This window comes from Pelecanus crispus, chromosome 14 (assembly GCF_030463565.1).
Source record: "Pelecanus crispus isolate bPelCri1 chromosome 14, bPelCri1.pri, whole genome shotgun sequence".
In the NCBI taxonomy this organism is placed as follows: domain Eukaryota; kingdom Metazoa; phylum Chordata; class Aves; order Pelecaniformes; family Pelecanidae; genus Pelecanus; species Pelecanus crispus.
Window position 1 is genome coordinate 18,104,621 of NC_134656.1, and position 12,359 is coordinate 18,116,979.

General features: G+C 40.7%; 1 protein-coding gene across 3 annotated transcripts in view; it reads right to left on the reverse strand.

Moving 5' to 3' along the window:
- The window catches only part of RALGAPB (Ral GTPase activating protein non-catalytic subunit beta), a 62,182-nt gene that overhangs the window by 14,280 nt on the left and 35,543 nt on the right, over nt 1-12,359 (reverse strand). For all 3 annotated transcript variants that reach the window (XM_075720945.1, XM_075720947.1, XM_075720944.1), the window contains exons 17-23: nt 10,878-11,060; nt 8,651-8,802; nt 6,779-6,966; nt 4,507-4,613; nt 2,693-2,845; nt 1,852-2,061; nt 709-867 (exon numbers count right to left, since the gene is read on the reverse strand). In XM_075720945.1, coding sequence (XP_075577060.1) covers nt 709-867; nt 1,852-2,061; nt 2,693-2,845; nt 4,507-4,613; nt 6,779-6,966; nt 8,651-8,802; nt 10,878-11,060 — 1,152 coding nt within the window. The remainder of the gene's footprint in view (nt 1-708; nt 868-1,851; nt 2,062-2,692; nt 2,846-4,506; nt 4,614-6,778; nt 6,967-8,650; nt 8,803-10,877; nt 11,061-12,359) is intronic.

Sequence of the window (12,359 nt, forward strand, 5' to 3'; positions counted from 1 at the left end):
GTAACACAAGGAGATGGCACAGTAATTTATTACGGAAGCTATGCTTCTGCTCTTTACTATGAGAATTATGAATGGAACGAGAAGAAGGTATGATAGAAACAACCTTTTCTAATGAGCCCATAAGCCGTCTTACTGACTTTCTAGGTCAGTCTAAAGAAGTCATGATTTAGATTTGCACAAATTACCCTGATTAACCTAATCACATTTGAATTTAAATAGTATCATGTAAAGACTTACAAAGCATTAATACTTTCTTACTTGCAGAAAGTTTTTCATTCCTTTAACATGTGTTTAACATTAGAATCAAACCGAACTACCTGGACATTGCACATTGCTGCAACCTTCCCTGCAAGCTGAGCCAACAAATCTGAAATGCTTTTCTGATACAAATCTTTGAACTCTACAGTAAGGACAGAACAGATAGCAAAAATACTACTAATATTTTATATATTTTTTATATATGTTATAAATATATACATATATAAAAAAAGATGTTACAACAATCCTAAATGTGGGTAATATACTTCAACCTACAGGTGAAAAGGTTATGCAGTGACTTCTTGTAGCTCACACTGTAAATAAACACAAAGCCCAGAGGCCCTGGTTCTGATACTCCACTCTAGTCATTAGCAGTGATGCTTTACTCACTTGAGGATTACTAGAAACAAGACAATGTAGGCTAGTTGGCACCCTACACTTTTCACTTACCTCCTGGCTTGTTTTCTGGCCCGCCTTCATGTAGAAAATGAAAACAGTATCAAAAGGACGACATGGTAGTAAATCCAAGTAGCCAAGGTCGTCAAAAAACCCAGGAAGAGCAGAGTCAAGTGCAATCAGGTGAGGAGGTAGACGACTGTTAGCAGGTTCCTATCCAACAGACAGAGTTCAACAGCTTAAAAAAAAAAATCTTTCCTAACTGAAAAGGTCTTTATGGCTTCAATGATCCATTAAAATATAAAAAGACAATTTCCCTTTTTTCCTAATAGCAAAGTCATACACAAATTTTTGATGCAATATAATCCTGTTACTGTAAATGAGTAACAGCAAGCATAAGTTTGACTATTTGTTGCTTTCTACTCTCCTCATTAAATAAAAATGATATTTTGCCAGCAAAACAGACATACCATTTTGCTCAGAGTGCTAGCTACCACAACAAAAGCAGCAGATACTTTTAAAATATCACAACTACACACAGTCACACATGTAGTTTCATAATTATTAACTTATATACCAATAATACGTAAAATATTAAGCACTTTTAGACATCATTTTTGCAAAAGCTCCATTGTCTACTTTTGTTGATGGTTTTCTGGAAGGAAATGCAACAAGTAAGAGGGAGAATCCACAGGTAAGAGGCAGAATTTCAAATTAAGAATATGGATCACCTCTACGAACTGTTGTTGTTTTAACTTTAGAAAGCAAGCTCCACAACCTATATATACTCCCAAGTGTTCATATATGATTAAACCACTTCCATGCTATCATCTCTGGAGCAGAGCTTCTAAGGCAGTCATATTTCAGAAACTCTTAAAGTAGCACCCCAAAACCTAATTCAAGCTGAGGGAATGATTTCAAGTATGAACAGGTGAATGTGATAGCTTACGTACCACTGCAAAAATAAAGATACAGCCACCTATTCAGAGCCTGTTCAACTTGGGGCATGGCATTTCACAACCCTGCTCTCAATCCTGTAAGACTGGAATCCATCATTTTATTTGATCAGACTACGGCTTAACAGTAGTTGGAATTACACAGAACATCTTCCACTAACAAAACATAGTTCCTCTTTTGCCAAGCCAGACCATATGGGTACTGAGAGCATTTGCACAACACTAAGAAGTATCAGGTCACCTTCAATGCCTCTAGTGAGAGAAATCCGAAGTGAGAGAGGAACAGGCGTGCTGTCTGGAACTCCTGTGCCGGTGGTGGGGGCTTACACTCCGTGATCGGATCAGGAAAGCTCTTCTTCTGCCACTCCTCTTCACTTTTCTGATCTATGGAAGTCTCAAAAATAATCTGCTGGGCCATGCCATTCCTCAGCTTCTCGTGTCGCTCTTCGAGCTGAAACACATTGCATGAAATGCTGATTCCACCAAGATCACTGAGATCCCCCAAGAAAACAGCTCCATCATTTGGGAAAGCTGTAAGTCATAGGTACAGCAGCAGCTGCAACTCCACCATGAGGATGTTTACTAAAGCACTATCAACAAGATCTTGTGGTGTTACAAAGTGAGTATCTAAACACCCTGTTGGCATGGGAGAGCGATTGCAAATTTATGTATCCAGTATCAGCTACAGATTCTCCCTTTTAAGTGAACAGAAACTAAACACAGTAAAACTTTAAAATATTTTTGAGACATGCGACCCCCTCCTCCCCCAGGAGGTCTCAGAAAAGCCCCTTCCATTTCCCCAGAAGCAACAAAATGCAAGTCATTGCTTCCTAGCAATACCAGAATATTAGGATCTGTAATAAAATGTGTTGGGCAGTGCCTCCCAAGAAACACATCCAAGGCATTGTCATCTTCCTGGAGAAGTGCACAGACTTCATTAGTTTGCAGAGGTTATTATTCCATTAATACAAAATTAGTCAAGCTAAAGAGTAAGACTATTGACAGTAAGACATTAGTGTATGATTCATGAACAGACAAAAAACCCAAGAACAAAATCAAGTCAGAGACTAAGAGTTACTTACTTCCTCATTCACAATTTCATGTAAATCAGGAATGCTCAGGTCAGCTTTCACAAATGGGATCTTGTCTACTTCTTCAGGAAAAGGGCGGTGCTTCACACTGTATTTCAATCCAACATCATTTTTAGGAGCTGGTCGAGGTTCCGGTACAAAAGTCTGACAAAAAAGGGGGATAGTTTTTACGTTCAAGACATCATACCACCAGACAATACTTTATTAAAATAGATGGCAAATGTCCCCTCCCCCCTCACTGCCAGAAGTACACTAACCCATTAGTGAGAGGTATAATTAAAAAACATTCAGTAAGTACTTTAAACTAATAGACTTGTATTAAAAATGTGGCTGTAAATTTTGAGAGACACAGTTCTGCCCTTTTTGGTGGCTGCACTCCTGGAACCTCTGAACGCTGCTTACCATCCAACCTCTAAGAAGTTGCAAATCCCTATAAAAAAGGCAAGCTTACACAGCAACATCTTATTTTCAGCCCATTCTAACTGTATTGAGCAAAAGCTACCAACTGTTTGAGAAGCCTCCATTTTAACCCTGCTGACTATGATGATCGCACCAAGTCAAGCTGAGAAGTCCTGGAAGAGAAGAGCAGCAATGCTGCGGGTCAGGAATGAGACGCACTGCCAGAATATCAAAAGGGCTTCCATAATGTACATAATGCAGTTCTGACATGGTTACTACATTATGTTTTAAACTGCTAGTATGTAAATCAAAAGTGAAGTTACCAAGGAAAGCAACAGATCTAGGTGCAGGTTTGCAGGTGCGTAAGGTCCAAGCAAGCAAGACCTTTAATTACATCAAGTGCTGCTTTATAAATTTATTTACTACCAATTACACTTCAAAAGGAGCAAAAGTGTTAGCATTAAAGTTACAGAATGCCTTTACACTGGAAAAGTTTCCTTAGAACTGGCAAGGGGGTCAGCAGCCAGGACATGACTTGCCCTTTGGTGCGGGAGGTGGCACACCTGGACTGACGCTACGTAGTGAGATGGCTCAGCTTCGGGGACAGCGCAGCTCCGAAGGCGCCGCGCCGACGGTCTTCCCGAAGGCTGCTTTGCAGAGACCACATTCACCTAAATATGAACATGACAGCCGAGGCTGACAGGCCCTCATTTCAGCTACATTATTATTTTGTTTGTTTTACTGAGGGGCGTGTGAAGAGTTCAAAGATTTGGAGAAGTTCACAAACAGACCAAAATTTTGTTAACTTAAGGACATGCTCCGCTAGACAACTGCAATAACAGATTTTACTGTAAAATGAGATCGGGGCATTTCTCCTTCGCTATTTCTTGCCAGACCCATTCCAGAGCTCATCTAGACAACTTTTGTTCCACAGCAGGTCTACAGCCACCTTTGCAACACTGGACTTTGTAGCTGGAGTAGCTGTCCTCTCTGCAGTATCTCATTCTACGCCTCCTGACTTCACTCCCTCTGCTGCACAGGCTTTGCCTGACATCCTAAAATCAGCACCAACACTCATGCCTCTCACTAAATACACTGTCCATTGCCCCATCAACTCAGAAGATGCTTTCAGGAAAAAAAAAAAAGGAAAAAAAAAGAAGGAAAAAAGGGAGAATGCCCCTTCCCCTTAAACAAGTCTAGAAGGCAACAGCACTTTCACAGCCTGTATTTAATATTAATCACAAGTCGTAAAGAGTCACCAGAGATGTGTCACATTACCTACAGCTAAAGGCCCCGTGGCTCAGCCTTAATGTATAATCACCAGCTCTGTGGGGCTGTCTCACATTAGTGGAATTTCTGCTGAACATCTCTAAGTTAAAGATTTCTTTATGGGCTTTGATAGAGACCTTTTGATTTGCTTTAGCTCCTCTTGGTAAAAGACAGAGTTGCTGGGCCCATGCAAATCTTCCAGATGTCCCACGGATCAAAACCGTGACAGAGGGGAAAGAGTCATCTGCAAAGCACATGGGTTAAGAGAATAACAAATCATCATAAGTTGCAAACAGTTCACTGTGCAATAATTTAACCAGAAAAAAAATGCAGGCATGATGACAGAGGTTTTGTTTTCAAGGTTAACTCCTCCCTGACCCTGAAGACAATTCCTTGTGAAGAGCAAGCAATCCTCCTCTCTGCAGCAGGGAAGTCCTCATCTACTTTGAGGTCTGTTCAGTAGTTGCCAGCTCAGTTTCATCATTAAAAGTAACTTTCATCCCAATTCATGTGGATCACTGTTGCTCTCCAAATTATCTCCAGGAAATGAAAAACTACTGTCCAGCCACTGCCTGTTTAGGTAAGACAAATGACCATAGGGAGACACAGTTTCCCGATAATACTTCCATGACTTTCTTTAAAGGTCCCACACAAACAGCAGCAATAAGAACAGCAGAAGGACAAGAGATAACGGTCAAACTAAGACGAGAAGATTCTGATTTCACATTGTGGGAAATTTTTCAGCACAAGGAATAGGGACACGGGGAAGCTGTCCTCATAGCTTTTCAAGACCTACTTGGACAGTGTCCGGTTGCATCGTCCTGGTCTGAATGCAGCACTGACCTTGTTCAGAGCAGGAGGTTAGACTGCAGAAGCCCGAGGTGCCTTTCAACTTGCACAATGATGGTTTTAACATCGCAGGGATTTCAGTCTTCCTTCGAGACTTAAAAGGCCACTGATAATAGCCACCTTAGAAGAGGGATCATCATACCTCTGCAGCTTTTCTTTTCAAAATTACTTATATTTACCTTTTGTGGACATAAACCACAAATTGACACCATCGGGTAACTAGCAGATATATATTCCTTCCCGAGTATTTCACGGGAAGTACAGGGCGCAGCATAGCTACATAAGCACACATACAGACAAACCCAGCCAGCTCCCCACAGTCATCCACATCAGCAATCTGCCTCAAAAGTGATCTGACATACTTGCGCATTACTGCAATTAATCTTGTAATTCAAAGGGGATTTGTAAGCAAGTTATGCACAGCAAGAAAAGATAATCTAATTTGAGACTCTAATAGTTTTACAGGATTCCTTAGTACTGCATTTAGCAGAGGCAGAGCAAGGATGAGAATTGCTCAGCCGTTCTAGCGTGCTCTAATCCATTCCAGTCAGGACCACGCTCGCTCAAACGCAGACTGTGGGTGGACGTGCGGCAATGGCTCCCAGCATCAGCACTTTCTGCAAGATCTATTTCGTGATTCTCAGTGAGGCTGGGAGCACTCTGGACCACAACTCAAAATAACAACTTCTCTTTGCCAGTTCATAAGTTCTGCACAATCTCTATTTTCAAGGCTAGTAACTAGACTCTATCCTGTCTATAGGTGTGGAAAATATATCTGTGGCAGATCAGCAGATCTAACATAGTCTTAAACTGAGGTAGCATAAAAGAATTTTCATCTATTCTGTTAGGTAATGCCATGATACATAAAGACTTACAGGGGGAATCAGTTATTCAGTTCAAAGCATTATACCTCAATTTTTTAATATAAATTCTTGTTGGTCAAAGCACCTGAGGCTGAAACGAGTTAGATTCAGCTGTGAAAGCCAATACCTTGTGATAGATCTCCTTTACAGTAGGTGTCATTGACAGAACAGGATGGTACATGGGAAAGTTATAACAGCTCCTAAGCAACTAAAACCAGTTTGAGCTGAAAGCACCCACAAACATTTAGTGACAGGAGACCTAAAGCAAGAAAAAGCAACCATGCAAGTGTAAAGGTGTCACATCAACCATTTGTTGAGCACTCAGCCCTATCAAGCCTCCTATACTCTTTGTATTTTCTTTCTTTTGTGAACAAGGCTGTTTTCAAAATGTAATGCTATTGCTTTTGTCCATCAGCAGTAATTTAGATGGCAGTCAGCTGCAAGTATCTGATCTAACTGGGCGAAAGTCAGAGACAACTGCACGAACAATTTGGATGGGCTTGTACATGTTTGACTACCAGTGGCACTGAAGTTATTCCCACCACTTCATCCCAGAACACCACGCTGCTCAATCTCGCACCCACAGGACAGGTAAGCCCCTGAAATACGAGAGGCACTTGATGAAGCATCTTTACTTTGCAGCTCCATACAGAGAATTTTAACCAGAGGAAGAAGGAAATGGGAAGTATGAACTTACTCTGTTCATTCCCTAGAGGCTGCTCCAACATCGCCAGGATGACACTATTATCCAAAACGAAGTAACGGAAGCTATGCTTATTTATGGTAGGTAGACGAGAGTATTTAATTAATGTGGTTTCATTCACCAAGCTGCAAGGAGAAGCAGGGCCACTGGGAGAAGGAAATGCTCCAAGTAACTGCATAATGCTGCAAGTGAGCAAAAAAGTTAAGAGTTATGACATATGAAGAAAATGAACTGTTCCACCCAAGCACAGACCTTCATTCACATTCTTCATTTGTATTTTGAGATAGCAGTTACCCTGTCAGGGCAAGCCTGCCCTCTCCCATCAGCTTGTTTCAAAACAGAACCAGTAACTTCAGGAAAACATACATGAAAACCTACAAAGAAGGGTACTCTGTCCGCAGAACGAGTTTCTTTATCACCTAGGTTACAAAGATATTAAGGTATACTTTAAAGCGTGAAAATCTGTACCCTTCCACAGCTTTTTTCATGTTCATTCTTATAAGATGATTATGGATGATTGGAGATAATCATCCATACTTTAGCCCACTCTTATATCAACAAGCAAGGCAGACATGGTAGATGCGCTAGTTACGATTGTCTTTGCTTTCTTCAAGTACAGATTACATTCACTTAAAACCCTTTAAGAAAGGCCCAGGATCGCATAAGCGTGACTACCATAGATGGTAACCTTCTCTGGGAGAAAGCCTCCTGCTGTGGTCCAACAGTGCCTACCTCCTTGGAGCCACAGCCTTGGGAGGCTCCCAGAAGTACCAATTTAAATCATCTGAAGTTGTACAGGATCCACCTAATACCATGAGAAACTGAAAATTTCTATGGCAGGAACCAATAATGAGAGTTGTCCAGTGTCAGACTGAAGATCATATGATCTAACTCAGGGCTTTACTCTTAACACCGCCACCCAGACCAAAAGTGAGTTTACTGAAGTCCTCCCCGCACACTTTTCCACTTTACTCTGGGAACAGACAGTTTCACCTCTCTAAATGAAAAGAGACTTCTAGGCAACAATAAAGGTTTGTCCACAAGTCCCAGTGAGTAGTTGTTTTTACCTTGGAAATTACACAGTTGTTTTTACTAACAATAAAGTTTACAACAGTTTTATTGCAAAGCAGAGAAAAAGAAAGCAGCTGTTGCCTTTTGCAAAACATATTCATCCTACCCATCGTCAATCTGTCCTGTCTGCCATCATGCTGTTCATCCAGTAAAACAGTGCTTTTCAACTTCTCTGGAGCAAATCTCAACTTTCCTCTCTGTGCTTCCCCTTCCAACCCACACATTATCTGTTACTGAGAGGTTCTGCTGGAAATGCAAACATACTAAGCAAGCCCAGTGCTGTGGGCAGAATGACATCCCGTCCTGCACCAGCTCATATCTGCCGTACGTGCCGTCCCTGCTGCGTTGCACATAACGGTGTCTATCAGTTTCCCAATCATTGTGGGGATGGCGTATCTTGTCAGGCTGAGGATAAGGAGAAGGGGGAATGGGAAGACAGGATCACTGGGTCAGCTGGGAGATAGAGGGAACTGCTGTCTGCAGGGAGGACTGGCTGAGAACAGAATACCAGGGGCTGCAGGAGGGCTTGGGTTTTGCTCTCAAACAAGAGAGCAGGCAGGAGGGGAAGACAGCAATCACAGGGATCTTTTTTTCTGTTGAGCACCTGAGGAGGGGTAAGACAGCTAGGGCAGAACACAGAACAACCCTGCCCAAAGGGCAAAACAGCGGGAGCTTCTGGCTGACTTTTCAAATGCTCTTGCTACATCAAAGATCTCACCAGCTGCGAACTCCTAATTAAAACACTCTCAGATGAGGCAGTGCTAAACAGTAAACATGCTCTGACAAACTACATACCACGTTAGCGTAGCTTCAGCAGCATCCTTCACTCTCATGGATGCGGGGTTTGGCTCCTTATCTCCTTTGTACTTGACCTCTTGTTCACTGTTTTTGGATTTACTTCCTGAAATGCCCAGCTCCACAATCTCCAGTACCTCTTTTAAACAGTCCTAAAACACAAGACGATCACCTTAAAGCAGAAGCACTCTGATAAATGTCTCCAAGACCTCAGTGAAACAGTGATATACCATCAATTAAAATAAAAAACTGTTGGTAATATGGGCTCAGAAATAAAGGCAGAAGATTATTCTAACAGACAGTCTTGGAATAAGATAACATTTGCTATACGAATGATATTTTCTCCATCTATAGATGTCTACTTATGTTTGTATTCTAATGGTAGAAAGTGCTCCAAATTAATATATACACACAATATATTCCATTATGTATGTACAAAATTGCCAAGAGGGCTACTAAGAGTGCAATAGAAAAATGTAAACATATTTAAAGAGATAATAAATGCATTTCTGAGACTTCTCTGCAGAACTTTTAATTAAGTTCTAAGCACATTAAGAATGAACTCATCTAGAAAATTGCAAGAAATCCTTTTCCAAATCTTTCAATTACCAACAGCTTTCATAAGTAAAATATATCACAGCATCTAATTCATCAAGAGAACAATAACAATATTCTAAAAGTACACAGCAAACCTTCATCAGATCTATTACAGGAGAGGCCAAAGCTGAATAGAACCGCAGGTATGACTCACAAGTGTTGCTCATTACAAAATCATTTCCTGATAATATTTGGATTGCTACAAAGGTCCAGATCTCATGGTCTGAGCTATAGAATAACAAGGAAAGTGTTCTCATAAATAAATAAATGGCTAAAATCTGAACGCAAGTAAGTGTTCAGTTTTTACCATCAGAGACCAGGCAGGTTCTATGCCTTAGCCCGTGTCCTTCCTTATATTCATAATATCCATGAAGAGGTGAAGAGGAAGATTAAAGTTTTCTGACAGAGCAAAACTAATCAGCGTCAAGATTCAAAGACTGACCATGAAGAATTACAGAAGGAGTTTACAGTGTTGGAGAGTAAAATAGCAGGCGAAATTCAAAGCAAATACAAGGTAAGGCACCTGGAAAATTGCAATTCTAATACTTGCAAATGCAATGAAAGGTTCCCATCTGACTATGACGACCCAGGAGTGAGCTAAGTGTCCAGTATATACTACACACAGTATGTAACACTACCTCCATATGCAGAGATAATTAAAAAAGAACCTAATGAAAGGAAATAAAGCATTATGCAACTGAATAAACCCATGCTGTGCCACATCCAGGGAATCCATCCTGTCCCAGTCACCTACTGCCATGCCAGTATCCCACAGTGCATGCAGAAAACATCTTTATCTGAAGTCCTGCTTGTGGGTTTTCAATTTTCATCTTTTTATATACATATTTTTATATTTGATATAGACTATATGAATAAAATATAAAGATATATATGTTCTATATAGAGCTACATGAAAATATTATATAATACATATTAATATACATTATATATAAAATATAGAAAGATCACCAAGCTGTCTCTGCAAGGAGACCAACAATGAAAATATGCACTCTTTTTTTTAAAAAAAAAAAAAAAAAAAAAAAAGCAGGACAGAAGGCTGTTGGAAACACGCGTCTTTCATTTCCTGCTCTTTTCAAGCTTCCCAAGCAAATTCCATCTCGGATTGAGTCTTGCTCAGTTTCTAGAAAACTGGTTTCTTGGTGAAACAAACTATGGTTATCAAAATATTAGCATCAAAGGAATTTTGTTAAGTCTAGAAGATGCTTTAGGTAGAAATGAGAAGAGACATGGCTTTTAGTGAAGTTCACCTGCAGCAGATAGCTATGCTGTATGTACACCATAAATTCCCATATTGCTCTTTTCAGTTTCTGTTTTTCAGGTTTTCTTTTCTTTTCTCTTTTTCCAGTTTCAAAGCGAGAAGAAAGATCAAGACATTCTTAGAAATATGACAGGTAGTTTTAAAGCCAAAACCATTCTTGGTGAATAAAGAGCAGAAATCAAAAGTCAAAACTATTTTGCATGGAAACTAGTTCTGAAATTCCCAGTATACTTTTGAAAACTAAGAAAACCACATTATTTTAATTATTTTAAAGTATCAAGAACAGATAGGTCAGGCACGAAAGGCATTATAATTTGGAGTACTCAAAATATGTACACCAGAGACTCTCACCTTCTCATCCAGCATGTCAGGGTGCTCAGTGAGCCAAACACAGAGGCACTGGAAAGCTGCAACTATCATGGAGTGAAGGTCGCGGGAGTGGAGCGGGGCTGGGCGGCTGCACTGGTACACTATGTAGCTGCACACTGAACTAATAGCTCTCTTCCGATCCGAGGAATCAACTACCACTTTCACCTGTGTAAAGCAAGCAGGAGAGGATGAGAATTCCTCCACAAAAAGCTCCTGGAGAAGAAGTAGTTTTTAAAAGCATTTTTTAAATGCAGTTTTAAGAAATAGGAATAAGCAGTTGAGCTCTTTTGTGATTACAGCTTAAAAGTTGTGGATAAAAATATTTAAGTGATGGATATTGAAACATAAAGGAAAGAAATGCTGCACTGAGGTGTCACCACACTGCATGGCTTGGTTTCCAAGAGCAAAAGCGGTACCAATATGGTTTGATAAGAAACTAATTGCAAGCTGAATAAATTAGCATTTGAAACTTATTTTTAGCAAATACCTCTCCCCTTCAGCTATAGTAACCCATTCTGTATCTCCGAGAACTCACTCACTGCCAAGTCTCCCTATCTCCGAGAACTCACTCACTGCCAAGTCTCCCTTCCGCAGGGCTTCATTCTGCTCACATAACTTTCCACTAGGCATATTTTGTCAGCACAGTAACTTTCACCAGTGAAAAAGGAACAGAAAACTCACCCTCAGACAAGCAGATTTACAAAAAAAACCCATAACCCTCTCCCAAAACTCATTTCAAACCCCTTCAGCTTCTCTCCCAACTCCAGACTGGAGGGCTAGCCAAGAGGCATGTACACCGAGTACGCCGAAGCATGAAGATCTACATTATAAAACTAAAGAACTGAATTTCTCTTCTCTTTTCTTCCCAACCTGTGACCTGGCCCAGGAACAACCAGTTCAAGCTGGGATTTTCCTACTCTGTAGCATCTGACCGCGCCATATAAAGCTTTACTCATTGAGGTGCATGCTTATCCAAGTGGGGAAGTGGACGGTCTCGCTGATGACAACACCGGAGCCAGGCAGCTGTACTCCACGCAGCGAGGGGTGACAATTCAGAGCCCTAGGATGAAGGCAGCATCTCCTTCAGAAGCTTAAGATCTACAGCAAATAGAGTCCCCTTAAGACGCGCTTATGAAAAGCATATTGGTGAACCAGCACTCTTGCAGGAAACAGGATTTTTGAGTTTACTAAGTCCCACTAATAACCTGGTGCTGAACAGACACAAGACAGGGCAGCCTCTGACCTGAGAAGGGCTTTGGGAATTGTCACCTCCAAAGGCACAAGCAGAACTGGCTCTCCACTCTCAAGTTCTGCAGTAAGAGGTGATCTCTTTCTACCCTCTTTGTTACGAAGGGGAAAGATATCCAAGGTACCAGAGAGGAAGAATTACTTCAGTCGCATGAGAATATTTAATATTTAATATTAACCTGGGTAGGCATTTGAAAAGATAGTATATTTTCACAT